This window comes from Pelecanus crispus, chromosome 1, assembly GCF_030463565.1.
Source record: "Pelecanus crispus isolate bPelCri1 chromosome 1, bPelCri1.pri, whole genome shotgun sequence".
In the NCBI taxonomy this organism is placed as follows: Eukaryota; Metazoa; Chordata; class Aves; order Pelecaniformes; family Pelecanidae; genus Pelecanus; species Pelecanus crispus.
Window position 1 is genome coordinate 137,934,303 of NC_134643.1, and position 20,431 is coordinate 137,954,733.

General features: G+C 38.6%; 1 protein-coding gene across 1 annotated transcript in view; it reads right to left on the reverse strand.

Moving 5' to 3' along the window:
* Window positions 1-299: 299 nt before the first annotated feature.
* The window catches only part of SMS (spermine synthase), a 29,832-nt gene continuing 9,700 nt past the window's right edge, over window positions 300-20,431 (reverse strand). Inside the window, exons 3-11 of the mRNA XM_009482506.2 lie at window positions 20,050-20,143; window positions 19,218-19,282; window positions 17,190-17,365; window positions 14,639-14,793; window positions 13,614-13,703; window positions 12,561-12,675; window positions 11,916-11,995; window positions 3,539-3,654; window positions 300-442 (exon numbers count right to left, since the gene is read on the reverse strand). Of these exons, the coding sequence (XP_009480781.2) occupies window positions 400-442; window positions 3,539-3,654; window positions 11,916-11,995; window positions 12,561-12,675; window positions 13,614-13,703; window positions 14,639-14,793; window positions 17,190-17,365; window positions 19,218-19,282; window positions 20,050-20,143 (934 nt within the window). The 3' untranslated portion in view covers window positions 300-399. The remainder of the gene's footprint in view (window positions 443-3,538; window positions 3,655-11,915; window positions 11,996-12,560; window positions 12,676-13,613; window positions 13,704-14,638; window positions 14,794-17,189; window positions 17,366-19,217; window positions 19,283-20,049; window positions 20,144-20,431) is intronic.

A 20,431-nucleotide genomic window follows, 5' to 3' on the forward strand; every position in this document is an offset into this window, starting at 1 on the left:
ACCCCAAAACAAACTCCATGGACCACCCTTCAGGGATGAAATGCTAAAGATGTCTTTTTTAATCAATCAGTTTGTGAAGATCTACAAAAAAATAAAAAGGATCACATTCTAAAGGTTCAGTGCATTCAGCAGCTATATAGCTTTGCTGCTTATTCATCTTTAAGTTGACTTTCAAAAATAACACCCTAGCTCATCAAAATATACATTTTTTCCATTTGCTTTTAAATTAAAATAATAATTAAAAACATTTAAAGAATTCACAATCAATAGCATGAGTAAGTTTCAGGATCATCTACAGCATATAATTTAAAGGTTCAAGATGCCAATATGCAGCATGTGGCAGGCCTATATGCTCCATGCAGCATGTACATTTAGGATAATCTCAAATAATCTTGATGTTCAGATGTCAGTTTGTTTCTTCCAAATAGTGTAGAATACCCATCTGGAGAAAATAAGCAGTTAAGGAAAAAAAGCAAAGTTTGTAGTACATAGTTAAAATGGAAGTAGTTCTTTTCACTTCTGTTTTGATTCTGAAAACTTCTGGTAGCTCATAAAGATGGGGTAGGTAAAAATCTCAAAAGTGAGATCTCCCTGGATCGTCTTTTTGGTTCAGCAGTTCAAAAGAGCACCCCACTTCCAATGAAACTGAAATACTTTGCAAACCCATATTTTCTAATTCCTGCTGCAGACTTTCAGGTGGTGCATTTTTTTGCATTGCAACCACTGAACAAACTATGGAAGTACTTTGGGAAGAGTGATCAAAACTTTCATCAGGAGTTCACCAAGTTGGGATCCCTCTTGCTCATCTTATGAATTGTAAAGTAGCAAGCTTGAATAGGAACCTAATTTGTGAATCTCTTACACAGACACACACACAAAATTAATACCAAGATGTTCAGCAGCTGAACACTAGGTGTCTAGGTACCTTACTTGTTCAAATAATTTAAATGCCCACTGCCTCTTAACTGTCTCAACGGGGGTTCTGCTGAACAGTCACGTAACAGATGCATCGGAATTTTGCCTAAGCTTTTCTCTAAAATCTTCTCCAGTGTTTGCCTTCAGTTACCTAAAAGTCTGCTTTCTGAAAAGTGTTTATGTTGCCCAGACTGAGCCAGAAGCAAATACAGAGCAACTGGCAACTGCATCAGTGCTTTTTGCTGCTCCTCTGGGGGGAGATGGACCCAGCTTCAGAGTCATACGGAAGCTATGCTCAAACCACAGTTCTCTGAGGTACTCCTGGCAGGACAGACAACTGATCCTCAAGAGCTCTCTTGCCATGCTGGCACATGAGAGAGGTCAGAGCTACATAATTCCACCTGCTTCCGGAGAAGCAGGCAGGAGGATGAGACATGAACATCACTTTTTTTTTTTTTTTTAGGGCTACAGCAACAGCTGCAGAGTAAGGCATAGATTTCTGGGATTTTTTAACTTAGTAAAACCACATACAGGCATATGCTCTTCTGTTTACAAAGCAAGGTCACATGTGTTCCAGATGGGAGCCCCCATGTTCACAATAAGGTCCTGGTGGAGACCTCAGAGACACACATGCTTTCCTTAAAATAGAGAGCTGGCTTTTATGTCCACAGCTACTTGCATTTCAGATGACTCCCACAGCAACACTGGTAAACATGAGAATTTCAAGTAACAATTACACACAACAACAATTCTTGAAGTAGGCAAAACAAGTAACAATAAAAAGTGATAAGCCAGCTTAGTACTTTGGCTGCATTCAGGTACCCACGCGGGTAACTTTTGGTCAGATTACAAAAATGAACATTTGCGTTAAGTGAAAAGATTTGTTCAACGGCTCAAGAGATTTCAGGCACTTAAATGAATGTCACAAATGTGTCACATTCTTCAGAAAGAAATAAAACTCTCATTTTTGATTACTTGTCACAATTCTACTGTAAACTACCATGTGTCTCAGTCATGTGTGAAACAGCATTTAGGTATAACCTTCCTTTCAGATACATATTCCTACTTGGAAATCTAAGTTTCAAGAAAGGTGATAGATAACCTGTACCTGAAATGCAGGTAAAGGGCTATTGGAAGTCCGAGGCCAAATTACAAGTTAGAGTACTTATTTTTGGCTAATCTGAAGTCATCAAGATGACTTCTCCTTTAACATTCCTATACCCATACCATTATATCCTTGTTAATTCATTCAGAAAAAGCAAACTAATAAAGCCTGCCTCATTTCTCTAACAACTGTTCACTTTCAAGCTCTGTTATACCTATTTAATGGCCAGTTTTAATAAATTTATTGCTAAAAATGTGTCATATCTGTTAGCTTACTAGAAACATTTAAGTGCATTTTTCAAAGGAATGAAGTAGCATTTACTACTCAATTCACTTAGAAACATTTTGCATACTTTGAAATAAACAATGCAATAAGTATTTAGAAAACTTTCTGATGATGCATACTTCAAATCACATACACGTTGCATTAAGGCCTGGCAGTTGTACAGGCAAAAATAACCATTTTCTCTGAAATTGTAAGCTACAAGGGCAAATATCTTCATATCCTTTTTCACTCTTTCTTTTTTGTCTTGAAAATGTTAAGATCAAATTTGAGTTTCACTGGAGAGCTAACAGTAATGAGAAACAGGAGGAATTGTTACAGTCAGTATGGAGTCCAGAACAGCAGGCTACAGCATTAAACAGTATCAAAATTAGAGAGAGAAGGGAGGCAAAATGAACAGAACAGAAGAAAGGCTGAGGCAGAGTTTCACACGCTTAACGTATTACGAATAAGCAGAACCTGGAAAGCTCTCTCCTGTCAAGAGGACAGCCACAGCAGGCATTACCCTGCAGAAACATCTCCTGGGAGATCACACAAAAGTGGTAAACACTCAAGGCAAATGCAGCAAGCAGAACCACCTTGGTTATAGCAGATCAAAATGCCCCTCTAGAGCTAATGGCTTGAAACAAACTTCTAGCTCCTTATATAACTTGCCTGCCACCCACAAAATGAAGACATTCTGAAGGATTATTTTTAGGAATGGGATGTTGCTGAAAAAGTGTGTATACCCCTCCACTCGGAATATTTTTTTCAGTAACTAGTAATGACCGTTAGGAATCACTTCCCCTCCCTCCTTCGAAATCCAGTCTAAACTGTATGTTCAAGAATAGATCAGAGAATATTTAAAGATCTGGATCATGCTAATCTGTATGAAGTTAGTTTGGATTTTTTTTGTGAAAGAAAAAAAGAAAAAAGAAGAGACAGCCTTGCCAGAACTCCCAGGCAGCATTACCCTCATACATTTTATCCTACATCACATAAACAATACACTTGGAAACACTCAAAAACAAAAGGTGCTGATCATTTCACCAGCTGTGAATTTATGGCACCTTTAAAAAATAATTCCTGCAATTATCCTCAAAATAAAACTGCAGTAGTTCATTTACTATGAAAAAACATTAATAGTGTTTAAATTAGAACTGCCTTCTTGCACTTGAGTTCATTACCTCTGAGTAATCTAGGCTTGCTTGATTTATTAATACACACTTTCCATTCTTTTTCAGTCTTTAAGGATACAGTTCCATGTAGGAGGGAACACACACAGTTTCTTTTGAAAATTCCACAGGACAATAGAGCCTGCTAAGCTGTTCTTCATACAGAGTCAAGGCATCGGTCAGATTGATACAGTTTCCCTGAAGAAGAGAAAAGTCCCAGTTACAATCAAACAAATAAGCAAAATTGCAGATGAATACATATACATTTTGACATTAATGCAAGGCTCCCACATACTTCAGAACCAGATACATGCTGTTCATAGTATTTAATATTTACAAGGCAAATACTGAACAGCTTGTCTTCATTCTGCCTAGAGCAAACAACAATTTGTATGTTTTCAAGAAAGGGTAAGTATGGGGGGATTATCTATCTTCTCATTAGCAGAAGCAACCATTACATTAGGGCTTCCAGTTAAAACAGACCACCATGTGTTGTTTACCTATAACGTCTACTCAATAACCATGTTCTTTATGATTGCTTAAATGTATTAGTAAACAGTATTAACAACATCCAGATTTTCTCAATTATTTAACATTGCCTAGGTCTTACAACATTTAAATGCACTATAAAAAACCCTATAACCTATTCATTTTTAAACATTCTTCCACAGAGCAATATGGCAAAATAAATCAGATTATACAGAAGTTCTGTGGCTGCAGGCTATGTTGTCTTGAGTTTCTGTGTATCATGCTTCTGAAAAGGAAGTAATTCCTATGATACTTTTTTCTTCAATCCATGTCTTACCTCATCTAAGAATATTACTAGTCCCCTTTTCTGAACAAAATAAAAATCAGTGCTTAGATTATTTTTCTTTAACAGTGCAACTATGAAATATCAGACACATTGAATTCACAGCATTCCTTCCCAGACAAACAAATAGTACCCAAATAAATCATTCTTGGAACACAAACACATCAAGGATTACAAATGGTGAGGAATTTAAAAAACAAAAACAACTCCTAATTACAAGCACAACCTTGTCCAAAACTAAGTATTAACAAGCAGAAGTTACTGCAACATATACCTGGGATATCCATATAGAGAAAGCTCTAATTAGAAAAGAGACTATCCATACCCATAATGGGTTTGAAGATTTAGCAATAACAGTGAGCCCACAGAACACCAGACTGAATGAACGCAAACTACCCAAAGCAATAAAGTCAGTTGTGCAAGTTTAACTAAAAAACTTCTTGTCAAGTTTCTTGCCTACATAGATGAGTAGGTTAGCTGATACTTTATGACCTTAAATACAATGATCCTAAGAAGACTGTGGCAAATACAAGTTGTTTAGACACTAACTTAAAATGGAGTAAAGTTGAATATAGTCACCACTGCACGGTCTACAAGACCGAAGAGAGACACACAAGAACAAGAAAGCCTAAAGCAACAGACTCCACCTACAGAATGGCAGTATCTTCCTTCTGCTCTGAATGACTTCTGGAAATGTTTGTGCACACACACACAATATTGGGTTTTTTCCCCAATTACTGAACAAGGTATCTTGCCCCTTCCTGCCCTTAGATACCATAACTCGCATCTGACTGTGAAAGAATGCAGATGGTTCAACTAAGAAAAAGGGCTAGATCTAATTAAAAACTATAGCTGTCCTACAGTCACAGACTTTATCCTACTGTTCAACCTCTGAATTTTTTTGCACCATGCTCAATGAATTTTTTGCATTATGCTCAAGTGTTCACAAATGGAAAAGAAAACCTCAACTTAAAAAATCATATTCTTGAAAGCTCTCTTTCAAAAGAACTTGCATAAAACATGTGTTTGATTATCATTTTGATCATATTCCATGAACAAATGCGTACTTGTTTATTTGGTAAAGGAGATGGCATGCTTTATATTGAATGTATCGTATTTTGGGTTTGGGTATCAGAAACAAGAAGCTGTTTGTAAAAAGGTAAGAGATGAACACTAACTGAGCACAACAATGAACAGACTACTGTAGTACTTGTTTAGTAACCTGTTATTATCCAGGGGACTATAGCAGTTATTTGGTTCAGCCACCCTTTACCAAACATATAATTTTGTTTCAACATCAGACTGAATGCATAAGAAAACTAAAAAACAACCTGTGTGTGTAATTTGCGTCATAAATAGAAAACACTGCTAGGTAATTTATGGAGCATACCACTATTACGGAGGAAGTTTAATAGGTTATACAATGAGATAAAAGTATCCACAGTTTCCCAGCTTGTTGCTTCAGCATTTCATCCTTTCTCCCTTCTCCAGCAACAGACAAATCACTGCAGACAGTGTGGAAAACAAATTACAGGAACAATGAAACATGCCAATAAGCAATTTTTACTTTTCAAACCCACAACTCCCCAATCTCCAAATCAAGATCTTACCTAAAAGTTCAGACATCCCACCTGGCTGTTTTATTAACCTCTCCTTCTGGAGAGACACCACAGGATTTTATAATTCTGCACAGTTGCATTTTTTTTGCAGTTATTTGGCTTTACTCAAAAAAGCTAAGAATTCCAGAAATTAAATCTACACAACTTAGATGAACTTTTTTCAATAGAGGAAAGTTACTGAAAAATCACTGTTATTGGCACCTTTCTGAAAGAAGTGACCAACTTTATCAACTAAGACTACAGTGTTGATAATGACATCAGTCACACTTAGATGTTCTTGCATCGCTAAAATATGACACAAGGAACCAAGCCCAGAATGCAATACAGTGATCAATCTAATAACCTGTGTTCATTTTAATTCTCCTGCCTAATGAAAACAGTTATGTGGTAGAGCAATACATTTTTTTGTTCAGAACAGCCACCACAAACTCAAGCAATAACTAATATTGATCAGTGTTTAATAAGGTTTAAAGCTGATGACTCACCTATTACACTTTTTCAAAGGGAAATAAGCAACATCAGACTTTTTTTCTCCCACACTGTTCAATTTTCAACATATACAAAAACCCTACCAAACTCCTCTGCCCTCTCCCCTTACTTAATCTTTGCTCCATGTCAAACAATTTGACAGACAAACGGGGAATGCTGAAAATTTTTTCTCCTTAACAAGCATCTCTCTGACACAAGAGTATTTGAGGTAGTTTTAAACTTTGAGTTTAACCAATCTGTATTTATAAGACCTTGTTTAAGACTGACAATTCCTGAACTGTTTCACAGCCTTTACGTTCTGAGTCTGGTCAGTGCTTGCACACACTCTGACAGCTCATGCCTGTCTCCCAACACCAATTCTTCTGGGCTTTCATGAGACACACATTATGTAGTACCGTAGGTTTAGTTTTCAGGTTTCTACAGCACAGCGCACAAAGAATTTAAATAATAAATACAATTCTGGGCAGATAATAAAAAACATTCCTTAAAATAAGTAGAAAAAAAAGAATTTGTTTAAATGAACCCTATAAGTTCCAGTTAACTTTACCCACCTATAAGGGGGATGTGTCCATCAACTGGTTATAGGCTGAATTTAGGCCTCTCTGCTTCCTCCAACCTTAGAAAGTAAACTATTGACTCGAAAGCAGATGGAAGGGTCCCTTTCCATACTTGCCCATTTCTTACATGTCATTCTTGCATGTCTAACCCTATGTGTCATTGCCACTGGACACCTTGTCTGTGACAGCAGAGAAGTTTAATTTTTATTTTTAATTTAACATAGTTTTCTATTTTTATTTTGTAATGAGAAGTGCCAGAGTTGAACATGGCCAAGGTTGGGTTTTTTCCTTCCTCATGTCAGAGGGACTAAGAAGCAATGAGATACATAGAGCATGAAACACCTAGCATCAAATCTGGGCTTGAGTTTTGGGTGACAGTGACGGCTTTTAAGGAGATAATAGAAGCAAACCTGACTGAAGGCATCTCCACTGGCCAAAGAATCAATTTGAAACTGAACTCTCAGTAACACAAGGAAATGAAATGTCTGTCCCTTAAAGACTCCCAAACTGCCAAGAAATCACATAGGCTCACACAGGGGCATGCATCCGTTCTTCCAGACTCCTTTCACGTTGCAGTCAAGGAGAACCCTGCTCCCTCTTTGGAAGTGCTAATTAGAAAACCCACACAGCAGCCAAAAAAAGGACTGTAACTATGAAGCAACATCATGGTGGTCTGGACATTTAGAGGGCAGGGCCATGCTGTATTAGAGAGCGGCCAGGAAGCAACAGCTTGGTGGAGGGCTGCATGTGCACGTGGGAGACATCTGATCCCTTGCACCAGTGGTTAGTGCTGTTTATTGTAACCCAAACTTGTGAGTGGTCTGAGACTGTTTCTATCCTGCCTGGGTTAGATGACCCAGACTAGGAAAGAGCACTCCTGTTCAGAGGTATTTTTAAAGGTTGCACTTCATAAACAGACTGAAAATGATAGATAGCTTGCTCAACCTCAAAGGATTAGATCAGCAGAGCAAAAACTTGGCATTTTCTTAGTCACATGCAATCCACTGACACACAGAGACAACCTTACAATCAGTCTCTGCATCTTACAGAGCATAGTTTCACAGCTGTTGGGACAATCCTCACATGCTACTTGGAAGGCAGAGGATGGTGATGGTTCAGAAAAAAACCCACAAATGTATCACACTAGTATCCACTGAAGTTGAAAAAAATTGCTTGGGCAATCTAAAGATCATACTGGCTTTCAGGAGGTCCAATAGCATATAAACACTTAACATGTTCAGAAACAAGTCACTAGGAAGGTCCATTAGAGATGAAACTGGACCTCAGGATACGCCAAGTTCTTACATCCTCACTGACTGCCACTTCTCTCCCCTGTGATGGTTGGGAACCTGCACCTGTAACTGGCTCCCATCGGAGAAGGCAACACTGAGCACCTCACAGACCCAGACCCCTATTACATCACTAAACACTTCAAAACACCAGCTTCAGAAGAAGGAAGAACAGAAATATTGCAAGCCATATGACCCTTAAGCATCAGAGTAGTGGGATTATGTTAAACAGCAAATTTTTGCAAACAAGCCTCAAGTCTTAAACTTACAGACAGGGCTGCAAGTTCTGCATGCTAAGGGCCCTAAAGCTCACCTCTCTGTCCAGGTCCTATGTAGGCTGCAAGACTCTCAATATGGATGATGCAGCTAAAAAAAGCAAGGACAGGAAAAGCAAGGCTGCTACTCGTACAAGTAAGCTTTTGTTCTCATTGTGATTACTTTTTTTTTTGCTGCATAAAGCAAGTATGGAGGCATTTTTCCCCCCTGATACACTTAAGCACAGACTTACAGCAGCAGAGAATGAGATCCATAAACTGCCCTTTTATCTTTCCAGGGCTGAAATAAGCAAGAAGTCCCTCCTTCATCCTAAAATTGGCCATGTATGTTCTTGCATTGCCTAGGAATATGAATAAATAGTCTGAAAAACCTTTTACAGGAAGACTCTCTCTATAGATGTTAATAAACTGCTAGGCAGTATTAGTTACCAGTCTCCACCTAGTGGTGAAAGCATATTCTGCATTAGCATTTAGAGATTGCTTTGAGGATCACCACAGCATCCTGGGAGAACAACCAGCTGTGTCAGAATAGCATGCCAAAAAAATAATTCTTTTGATAATCTCAGATAAATCTCTCTCTATCTAGAATTTGTCAGCAGGCAGGGTCTAGAGCTGTCTATTCATGTGCTGAAGAGAACATTTTCCAAAACTTGTGCAGAGTTCAATGAAGAGGTGATGAACATTTCCCAGCAGTGGCATTTAGAAAGTCAAGCAGCAATACAGTATGTGAAAGGCTGGCATTCTGTAAACAAAATTCCACTTCTGGGTAAAGCATTTCTTGAGTATTCAAATAAATGACATTCCAACAAGATGCACAGGGTAACCCCTGCAAGCAGAACTATCAGAGGACAGAAGCTTCAAATGTTAGTACAACATAATGCCAGGGCAGAAGAAGCAACTACAGCTACTGGCCAGTAGCCAACCGGATGATGACCCTTTTGCAGCATCTTTCCTATGAGACATTTCCTCATCATAGCAAAGGTCAAGCTCTAACAAATAGGTGGACATTCCCCCAGTCACTCTTCCTGATGATATTTAACATATTTTATGTTTTAGAGAGCCAAAACGCTCTTCAAGAAAGCCTGGGGGGGTATGTGTGGGGCAACGTCCTGGATTTTAAAAACACAACTGCCTTAAAAGGCATGTGATTCCTTCAGCAAGTAAAGTACAGCCTGCTACCTAAGATAAGCATCCTGGAAGTAGACAGTTGGAACAAAAGTAACTTAAGCGCCCAGCGTTCATACTCAGAGCTAAACACTGGCATTTAACAGCTAACACATGAGAGTATTCAAAACCATTTATGAGTTCCCAGTGTGTGACTAAGCTCAGCTACCAAAGTCAGTAGCAGTCATATTTGAACTTCTGTCCATAGTCTAACCCAATCCTTTGGATAGCCAGCTTCAATTAGTTTAATTCAAAACCTACTTTAAAGAAAGTTATAGACAGCTGACTTTATTTAAAGCACCCCTAAAAGTCTGTTCTTCCTATGATCAGACTACTCAGTTTTCTGAGGGTTTTTCCATTTGTTTTTCTTTTTAAATCAGGCCCAACTGGGAAGAGGCTACAAGGACCATCAAATGGGCTGGATAGTGTATCAGTAGATATATCAAAAGCTCTGAGAGCCATTTGCCCCAATATTAATTTTCCTTTTTTCAACACCCTCAGGAAGACTAAGTCGCCAGAGTACGCTGCTTCTATACTCCAGCCCTTTCACTGGCTACCAGTTAGCCATAAGTCCAAACTCAAGCCACTTCAATTTTAATATTGTTGCTTTCCTATCCTGCCATGGCCCACCTCGTTGCTTTGGGACTGTGAAACTGATATTGCACAGTTTCACAACAGCTTAAACCCACCAGGGCTGGTTCAGTACTGCTGTCCTTTCTTCCTGTGCAAGCAGAGATGCTGGAAGCTGAGTTACCTCCTCCCACCAGGACAGGCAGCAGGGCTGCACCAGGCTCAACCTCTACTGGTTTCAGCTGACACAAAACCACCTCCCTGTACCCTGGCTGCAGCACAGCCATCACACCAACTTTCAGCACAAGCTTATTCCCAGAGTCCTTCTGCAAAGTCTGACAGATACCTGTCCACAGACATACATTTACATACGTTCTAATAAAGTCAGCTACCTACGTTCTAATAAAGTCAGCTAGTCCCACTGTGTACAAGTATGACAACTGCAACACAAACGCTTGCTCAGTCCAAAAGATGTAGCATCCTTTCAATATCGGTCTGTCATAAATATTTCCACTATTATAGAAAAGCCATTAATATTTACAGTGTGATACAACCATATTAGTCATCTTCTATTTCAACCACAAGATAATTTATCTTGCCCATAAAACCACAGCATTTTAAAATAAAGCAGCACACTAAAGTTGCCAAAAACCTCATTCTATGAGTTTTGCATTTCTTTATAAACCTGTTGAATTCTACAGTAAACCAGTTCCTTTACACACCTCAGAACTTTATGCTGATAGGAATAGAGTTCAAACGCATAATTTTAGCTAGGTTATTTCAGAGCTTAACAACATTATTTCAAAATGCTGTACTTATATGCTCCACACATCAGAAAACTAGTTAAGGTATGGGCATGACAGAAGAAATATAGCTTCACAGACTTACACTTTACTCAACCATCTGCTGGATCTCGTCACATTTTTGTACAATTGCACACAACTTTGTGGCATTCCGAATTCAGGATTACACACAGAAAGTATCTTCAGATGAAAATTATACTACAATTACATTATCCATGAGGTAGCTATACTGTAGCAAGTATACAAATCTTGAATTATTTAAGTAGAGTTGCATTAAAAACTTCATACACAAGGACAAAATCTTTTTTATTACTATATAAAATACTTCCAAATGCCAAGCATTGTAACAAACATACTCAAATATTCAAAATCCATTTAGCAGAAGCCAAACCAGTGACTTGCGTTAGGAGTGGATAGCAAGCAAAAGGAGAGTATTTACTCCCAAATGACTGATTTTCTTATCCCATTGCACCTATGTCAAATTCTTACACCTTTATGGATGACAAATTTTCACGTCTTACATGGTTTTTAAGCCAGTATCTCCAGTTGTAGAGTGTATTGTTTATAAAGTACATCCGTTCTGCTCTTCCAAGAATTGCTTACAGCTAAACTATTCTGTAATATGCCTAGCTGATTCTTGAAATTATGCTTTTGAATTCAAAGACACAAGCACTACAAATTCAGCTGAAATAAAAAGTCAGTTAGCAAAGCCCAAATTTCATGCAAAAATCTCCAATGAGTAGTTAAAAGGAGAAAAACAGCTTGCTAATAGATTTTTAGTTAGTTGGTTTGGTTTTGTCCCCTTCCTTTTTTTTTTTTTACCTGAAAAATGCGCACTGCAATACATGTACAGCAATACTTTTTTACATCCAGATATCATACCTGCGTGAAGTATTTTCCATCTTGTTTCAGGACTTTCATTGAGAGATCAAGAATCAACCGCAGAAATTCCCATGTGGACTCTGCATATAGAGTATGATTTAAAAACAAAACAGCACATTACCTGCTTGTTCACTATTACATGTTCAAGACTTGCAACATATCTACTGTTTAAAAAGTAGCTATCCTATACCTTTAAAAAAAAAAAACACCCCAAAACAACAAACCAACAAGGAAAAAAAGCCACTAAGAACTCGCGCAACCCATACACAATGACAATGATGGTGGAAGTATCTCTGGTTTTCTTCACAGTAATTTTACAGACGTTTCCAAGAAACTGTAGAGTGGGGAGAAACTTACTGGATTGTGAACTCCCCAAATACCTTTTCAAGAATTACATGAGTTCATGTTATTCTGGAATAAGAGCACAGTTTAAAAAAAGTCCTAGGCACTTGCTAACTTTTTTCTAACATTCAAGAAAAATTCAAAAAGAATAGATGTGTTACCATCATTCTTTGCCTCTCAGATTTGCTATCAAAAAGGCAAGAATCAAAGTATTTTTGTTGCAAACTGCCAACCATTATGCAGCGGAGGGGCAGAAACATGGAAAATCCTCAGAAGTTTAGGAAAATAAATTATAAGATTAACCTTCTTCTGGAGATGTGGAGATTGGAACAGCCGTCAGATCATTAATTACATAATCAAACATCCTTCCTTCTTTGGCATACCTCTTCAGCACAGGAATACAGTCTTCAATCAGAACCTATAAGAATGAAATACTGTAGCTAGTCCTCAAAATACCTTAAAACGGACCAGGTAAAAGGAACAAATGCTGATTCACAGGAATTAAGAGGAGAGGAAAAGTACAAAAACAAATACGCATTTAATTTTAGGCTCCATTTTCAACTTTTCACATCATATATAAAAAGGAGGAACAGTTGTAGGAATTATGACAACAACAACATAGGCACTACTGGACTGAATTTCCTAGCTCTGTCACCAATTCCTGGGTGACCACTGCTCCGCCTACCAAATGATAACAACAGTTAGCAGTCCCCCAACAGTAAACTAACGTATTTCTGTGAAGGGCCATGGACTCATGCAAAGTAGCATGTGACTTCTCTGCTAATTTTTTTGCATGCTTTTTTAGCTCACACCTGTAAACTAGTACCTGTGAGAGCCTTAAGGAGCAGTAATGAGAACAGAAAGAAAAGGTTTCCAGTGAAGATGTCAGATTACACCCAGGCTAGTTTGTAGGTGCTGCATCTGACAGCTTAAAGACCTTAACTGCTGGGATGCATGAATTTTTGGGTTTTTTTAATTTTTAATATACTAGAAGTGTAATGGTAAGAGATTTTGCCTGCAAATTGAAAATAATTTTAAAGTGTGTATTACAAATTCAGATGATTTTCAACAGTACAGAACAACTACCTTAAAAACATGTTTCTTCTACCTTTTCATTAATTTAAGGAATGACGTTCGGCACTGCATCCTTACTGCTATTTCCTCTTTATTTGTAAGCTATGTCAATAAACCTTCTCCTATTTCACATTCCTTAAAAGCTAAATGTAATTATTTTTAAAAGAGTTTGAAGATGGAGAGTTACAATATTTTTCCCCAAGACTTTGCCATAGCAGTCTTCCAGGCTAGGTATAACTATATTTGAAATATTACTCTCATGAAAGAAAACCAAGAAGTTACCTGATAGCACTCTCCTTTCAGATTGTCTAAGACATCTCCGCATGTTTTACGCATGTATTTTTTACACCCGTCGATCACCATTTGGTCAATGTTTGAAGCTGGTTAAGGCATTCTACGTTCCAGAAATAATACAGGTAACAATTTCTATTTCTTCAGAAAGAAATTCTCAAAAAGTTGACGTTCACAAAAGAATAGTAAGATGTGTATCTTGGTATACATATTGCAATAGCTAACCTTACGTATTTGCCTCCACATTCAGTTAGAGGTTTAGGAAGTGCTTATTATTGTTTTTGACCAGTATTTCCAGTACCTTAGATTACCATTATGGTGAAAACTTGAAATGTGAACAATAGGATGGTGTATTTTAAAACCCCATAGGGCTAAACTAGGTTAAGACTTTAACCTACATTTTTAAAACAATTATTTTTCGTTTCTAAGCAAGGGGATCCCCAAACCTAGAATGATCAACATTTCATGTGGCTAACAGTGGTTTACATTACAAACTATTTGAACTACAGAATGTCGAAAACTTGATTTGTGTCAGTATTTTTAAGACAGGGCAACAGTTGGTCAATTCTGCCACCAACACAATTCACCAAATCCTGAAATTCTTATTGATTAAACTTTTTTTGCTTCTAGGGATTTTTTGTTTTTTAGATAGCTTTCTTTAGAAAAACAGAAGAACCCAAGAAGGAACTCGGCCCAAACTGCAGACTCAACAGACCTGTCTTCTGTTATCAGAGAAGATACCAGTCTGATGACAGAAGTGTTCCTTTCCAGTTCTATGTAAACTGCTACTCAAGAGTTATAGTAGATTGGCCACTTGAAAGCACGTGCTACATAATGATGCACAAATACGTAGTCACTGGGTCTCTCTAAGCTGACAAACAGACATTTCATTTTAGTCCTTATCTCCTCACACAAATCAGAACCTAATAGTTAATTGTGCTCAATGCTAAGACATAAGCAGAAAACACAGGCTGAAAAATGTTGAAAGGAATGATCAGTCATTTGTCAAAGGATATCTCTACCATAGTAACCATCTTTGGTTTCAGTTTGACTATCTCACATAGTATACCTCCATCACCACCTCCTAGGATTAGCACTTCTTTCCCAGTGTAGTCTTCCTTTCCATTGCCCATTATGGCTTGAGTATATGCCAGGTCACTCTCTGCCAGATCTGAATGGAAGAGAAAGAGTTGGACAGAAACATTAAATCTTTAATTCTTCTCATTAATTGGTATTAATTTGGTAGTAATCCAAAGGTGATAGAATACAGGCCAAAACAAGAGCATTTACAGAAACAACCTAGCTCTCACAGTCCAGGTAATGAATGGGAGGATGGTGATTTACCAAAGCTAATGAGATCCTCAGAATCCCACACAGGATTTCTCTAGTTCTCAGTGCAAACCCAGCAATGGCTACCTCAGCATTAGGAAGTACTACGTGCCAAAGGAAGCAAAGTTGTAGAGCAAAACTGTCAGTACTTAGGACTTGATGTCCACACTTGATACTTCAGTGGGTTTTTACCTCAGGCTAGTGCTGCACGAGACAAAAATCAGGAGATTTTTGAAAGCACACACTGGACCCCAACTAAAAAGAGCAACCTAGATACACCCCAGTGGATCCCTGAACAGAAGCATAAGTATGACCATTAACACCAAACTGCTGAAGCACCCTGAAGCATGTCTTCTGCCGACTTGTTCACTATTAGCTTCAAAGCAGGCGATAACATTCCTAAGCTGTAATAACAGATCTGAGCTATAAGGGCAAAGTTTTGTGCAGCAGCACATCATGGCAGATCCTATCATTCTGCCTGGCAACCAGCACTTCACTTATAAGTGCGCAATAACAAAGTGACACAATGCAGTATTTTAAAATCCCATGGAAAGTAAGTAATTGCATACTTCCCTTTCTATGAGGCACATTGTGACAATGTTCAAAGAAAACCTCATCTCCATATGAGACTCTGATGAAAATTTCTGGCTAGAAGTATAGAATACCTAATTTGGTGATTTCAAATACAATTCTAACTGAATTAGAAAATACCTTGCTAATGAATTCAATAACACTTTTCAGCTGCCATCTACACAGAAGTCCCGCTGACAGTTGCAGAAAGCTAAATGGTTAGAGGTATTTCCAGTTATATCAAAAAAGCTATGGTCAAATTTCTTAACTATACTTTGCCATTAGACCGAAATGAGGTATCCTATCCCTAGACAGCAACATCCCTCATTTACCTCAGTCAGTACTTTTCAATGTAAGTACCAAGAGATTTTACAAAGCATACTTCTTGATGCCTAGATTTTCTAGCAAACAGCATTCTTATCTATCTTAAAAGAACAGTAGCCCATCTTCTCCCAAGTTCATATTCAAAAATACAAAGATCAGCAGGCACAGACTACCACATATAAAGACCCTCCCATAAATGTTGGGTCACTTCTGATTAAGTTAGATTTCAACTGAGCATTTTGAAGAAGACACAGTCAAAAAGATGTTCACCAACAAAGCAGCTAAATGCTTTAAGACACAGCTGTCTTGTATCTCACCAAGCAGGTAATTCCCTTAGAGAATTAGTGAGCAGTATTATCCCCGCACACACACCCACCAGCTCCTACTTCTTCATATTTCTTTAGAATTCCACTGTGTTTTGAAGACTGACAACATAGCTTGTTTTACTGTCAAAGAGAAGCCCTTGAGAGGTTGGACTTGCAACAAACAAGTAAAATCTCATATGAAAGAAAGGAGTAGAGTAAGCTCTGCTAGAAAGAACACTGACTTCTTGTCCTGGTTTCAGCTGGGATAGAGTTAATTTTCTTCCTAGTAGCTGGCACAGTGCTGTGTTTTGGATTTAGGATGACAATAATGCTGATAACACACTGAGGTTTTAGTTGTTGCTGAGCAGTGCTTACACTAAGTCAAGGACTTTTCAGCTTCCCATGCTCTGCCAGGGGCACAAGAAACTGGGAGGGGGCACAGCCAGGACAGCTGACCCAAAGTGGCCAAAGGGCTATTCCATACCATATGACATCATGCTCAGTATAGAAACTGCGGGGTGTTGGCCAGAGGGCAGCAATCACTGCTCAGGGATGGGCTGGGTATCAGTCAGCGGATGGTGAGCAATTGCATTGAGCATCACTTCTTTCGTATATTATTAACTTCCGTTCCTTTTCTGTCCTACTAAGCTGTCTTTATCTCAGCCCATGAATTTTATTTTCCCCCCTCTCCCCAATTCTGTCCCCCATCCCACTGTGGAGGGGGAGAGTGAGCGAATGGCTGTGTGGTGTTTAGCTGCCTGCCAGGCTAAACTAGAACACTTCTCCTGAGCTACCTTCCACAGAAAAGACAATGATGTTGGAAAAAGAAGAAATCTTTTTTTGTACTCTAGATTTTACATTGGTCAGCCTTTCTGATTAAAATACTTTATATACAGGAACAAATATACATGTACATGCATATTTGTAGCTTCCAGCAGCAAACCCATGACTTAGTCATCTATTAAAACTGTGCCATAGCAAGATAGAAAACACTTCCTACAATTTCATGCCAAAAATCCTCAAATGAGATGATACTTACTAACATCCCCACTGAGGATAAGAATATTCCCAAACTGTTTTGAATGCAGGATTTTAATATTCTGAAAAGGTGAATCTTCATCATAAACAACTTCATCTATGTCGTACTCCACCAGGCGGCCATCAGCTGTGGGCCAGTATCTATCAACGACACCTCCTCTCAAAATGGTTGGCAATCTAGAAAGAAATAAAGATTACAAAACATGTGAGAATGTTTACTTTTTAAAAAAAAAATTCCCTCTAAACATCCTGTGGATTCACCATAATAAATAAATAATATTTACAAGAGGGATCTATGAAAACTTGCAAGATTTAACACTCAACAGATGTAAGAAACCCATCAGCCATATGTTAAGTATACATAACTTGCTAAGGCACAGATGAAATAAATGGTGGTTCTTTATGTATAACTTCTACAATGTGCACATCAATCTATCTCTACCCTAAGAGATGCTATTTACATAACATACCAGCCTCTGCAGAAGAATCAGCTCATGATTAGAAAAGGAGACAATACAAAAGCAGAATGCAGACAAAAAAACATGACAAAACCTCATCCCATCTTCAGCTCAGCTAAGAATGCCATTTCTTTGAGACTAGTGGATCTCACCCTAAGTTGTACTGAGAGACATTTTAAGAACATACACAAACACAAAAACTGAACTATTATAGTGGTTCAAACTGAGCCAGGTCACCCTGCAGCATATAAGCACAATCCTTGATATCAGCTGACAGTTTGCATTACTTTTAAAAAGTGGTTCAAGCATCTGCTTAGACTGTTTTGGTTTTGCTGTTTGTTTGGGGTTTTTTTAATTCCATATGGAAGTATCTTGGTTCAAATCAGTATTTCACCTGTAAAGACAAACTATATTTGAAATGGCAGTGAATGATCAAAATGATTGCATTCCATTTAAGCAAAATGTATGGGCACAGAATTAATCAGATTTCACACACACACACACACTTCAGAGAGTTAAGGGGTTTTTGGGGTTGGTTTTTTTTTTGTTTGGTGGCCCCCACCCCGAGGAAGGTGTAGCAGAAGACAAGGCATAGACAAGCTTGTTGTAAATGCACTAATGATTCTCAATAAACATTTCAGAAATACTTTCTACCCTCAGTGAGCCGCGAGATGGCAGCACACGGTGAGAGCAAGAGCATCTATTCACTACATCAAGACAAACAAAAAGGCAGGAACAACTTTTCCAGCAGCATTAATTCTAGTGGAGCTGCATGCGTGAAGCTAACAACACAAGGATTCAAAGCACATTAAAAAGAAAACAGAAAAAAAAATCCTACAAAACATTTCTACTTTCTTGGCAGGGCCCTAAGCGCACACGTTCCCCCAGGGTTTTTGCCATATGTTCCTAAGGCTAACACCATGAGGCACAGCTGGAGCAGAGCTGTGAAAGAGCTGCAGGCAATCTTGTCAGGGCAGGGCTTCCTCCATGGGCTTGAGCTTCATTTTAGCTCCAGCCCTCACCCCTGGTCCCTCACCAAGCTACACAGCAACTCTGCCCACGCCTGCCCAAGTCTTTTGCCAGTCCTCGACACCCAGCTTGGTATCAGAGCTGCCTCAGTACTACAGCCCAGCCTGGCAGTCACAGGGCTGGGGCTGACCCTGGTCACCATCACCAGTCCTGCTTGCCTTGTCCACGAGCTATGGGATATGGCCTGGAGGGCATGGTTTATGCCCTGGCCTATCCCCCTGCCACCCTTGGCTCCCCAGCCAGAGCAGTCTGCTCTTGTTTCCTGGTTGCATTTTCTCCCACTATTTCATGCAACCATTGCAGCAAATTAAAGAAATAATCCTTGCCTGAAGTAACAATACTGAAGATGAAGCTTGACAAAATGACAAACCTCACAGTATCTTCAATTCTGCAATGAAACAATTTTTAAATATTGGGGAAAAAACCACATGCATAAATTCATACTCCAGGCTATTCATCACAGTACAGCAAAGCATAATTTGCTTATTATCTTTAGCAACTATGTAGAGTAGCTGCATACAGAAGTAGATATACGAACTTACCGTTTCACCCTTTTTATATTGCCATGAAACAATTCTTTCATTCTTTCTTCTACTTTGTTTAGAAGCTGAAAAAAAATAGAAAACAAGACAAACAGAATTTATAGGTAATCACTTAATGTAAAATATCTGTTAAATTAGGCTACTTGGAAGGCAATAAAAAGTAGCACCTGCGTTGAAAGGCTTTGAAGTGTAACATTAGGAGCCTATGAATAACTAGCTGGCCACCTTAGCCTTGTTACTAGGAAGAATGTGAGTGAGTATTGTAGCAGCTGTCATCACGGTGTTCAGCTGTCCTCCATGATAACATAGCCAGACCTTTCAGGCACAGCCAAAGAGGGAACATGAGAACACTATAAGGTTTAATTCCTGCCCAAGCAGTGGCCTATTCCCCTGCAATATCCAATTTCTGAAGCCTTCATATCAGGGAAGAGGAAATTATTTTTCTCCAAGGGGAAGAAGTTTGAGTATAGAGGCTCCCCATCTCTCAGATTAGAGAAGGAAAAAAGTCATACTCTAATACACCAGGTTGCAGGTTCAGTGTCACTTCTCCCTCGCTGCCCTGGGTGCCTGAAGAGACCTGAGCCCTAACCAAGACTGCTAGGTCTTTACAACTTTTACAAGAAAGAACATGAGGCCCAGGACATGAAAGAGGGAGTGTGCGTGCACACTCACATGAGTATGCAACTACAATAGGTATTGTTACTACTCCTCATCTTGTAAGTATTCAGGTTTGAACTAACTTTGATATTTAAAAATCTTTTACCAAGATCTACTTTGATAGACCTGAAGAAAAGAAGGGTTCCCCATGCAGTTTGATAAGCATCACTCATACCTGATGGACTTCTTCTCTTCCTTTTGTATGATCATTGTAGCTCTGCAGATCCACCAACACTAATCCATGAGGGTGAATTCTCAAATTGGCAAAACTACAAAATAAAGAGAGAGATAGTGATGATGATTTTATTATCAAAGATCAGAATGAGCGAAGAAAGTAAGTCTGAAACGAGTTATATTAAATTCAGAATGCATGTTTCTTTTTCCAGCCATCTGTAACTGTTGGCAGTGGCAGCTCTGGTCGTCTTCTGCAAGTCACTAAGCAGCAAACAAAGTTGCAAAAGCATGCCAGTCGCTACATAACTAATAAAATCAGCAGGCAGCAAGGCAGTGAAACAAGGTGCTTAAACCAGAACAGCTACAGTACAAGGGGAAAATAT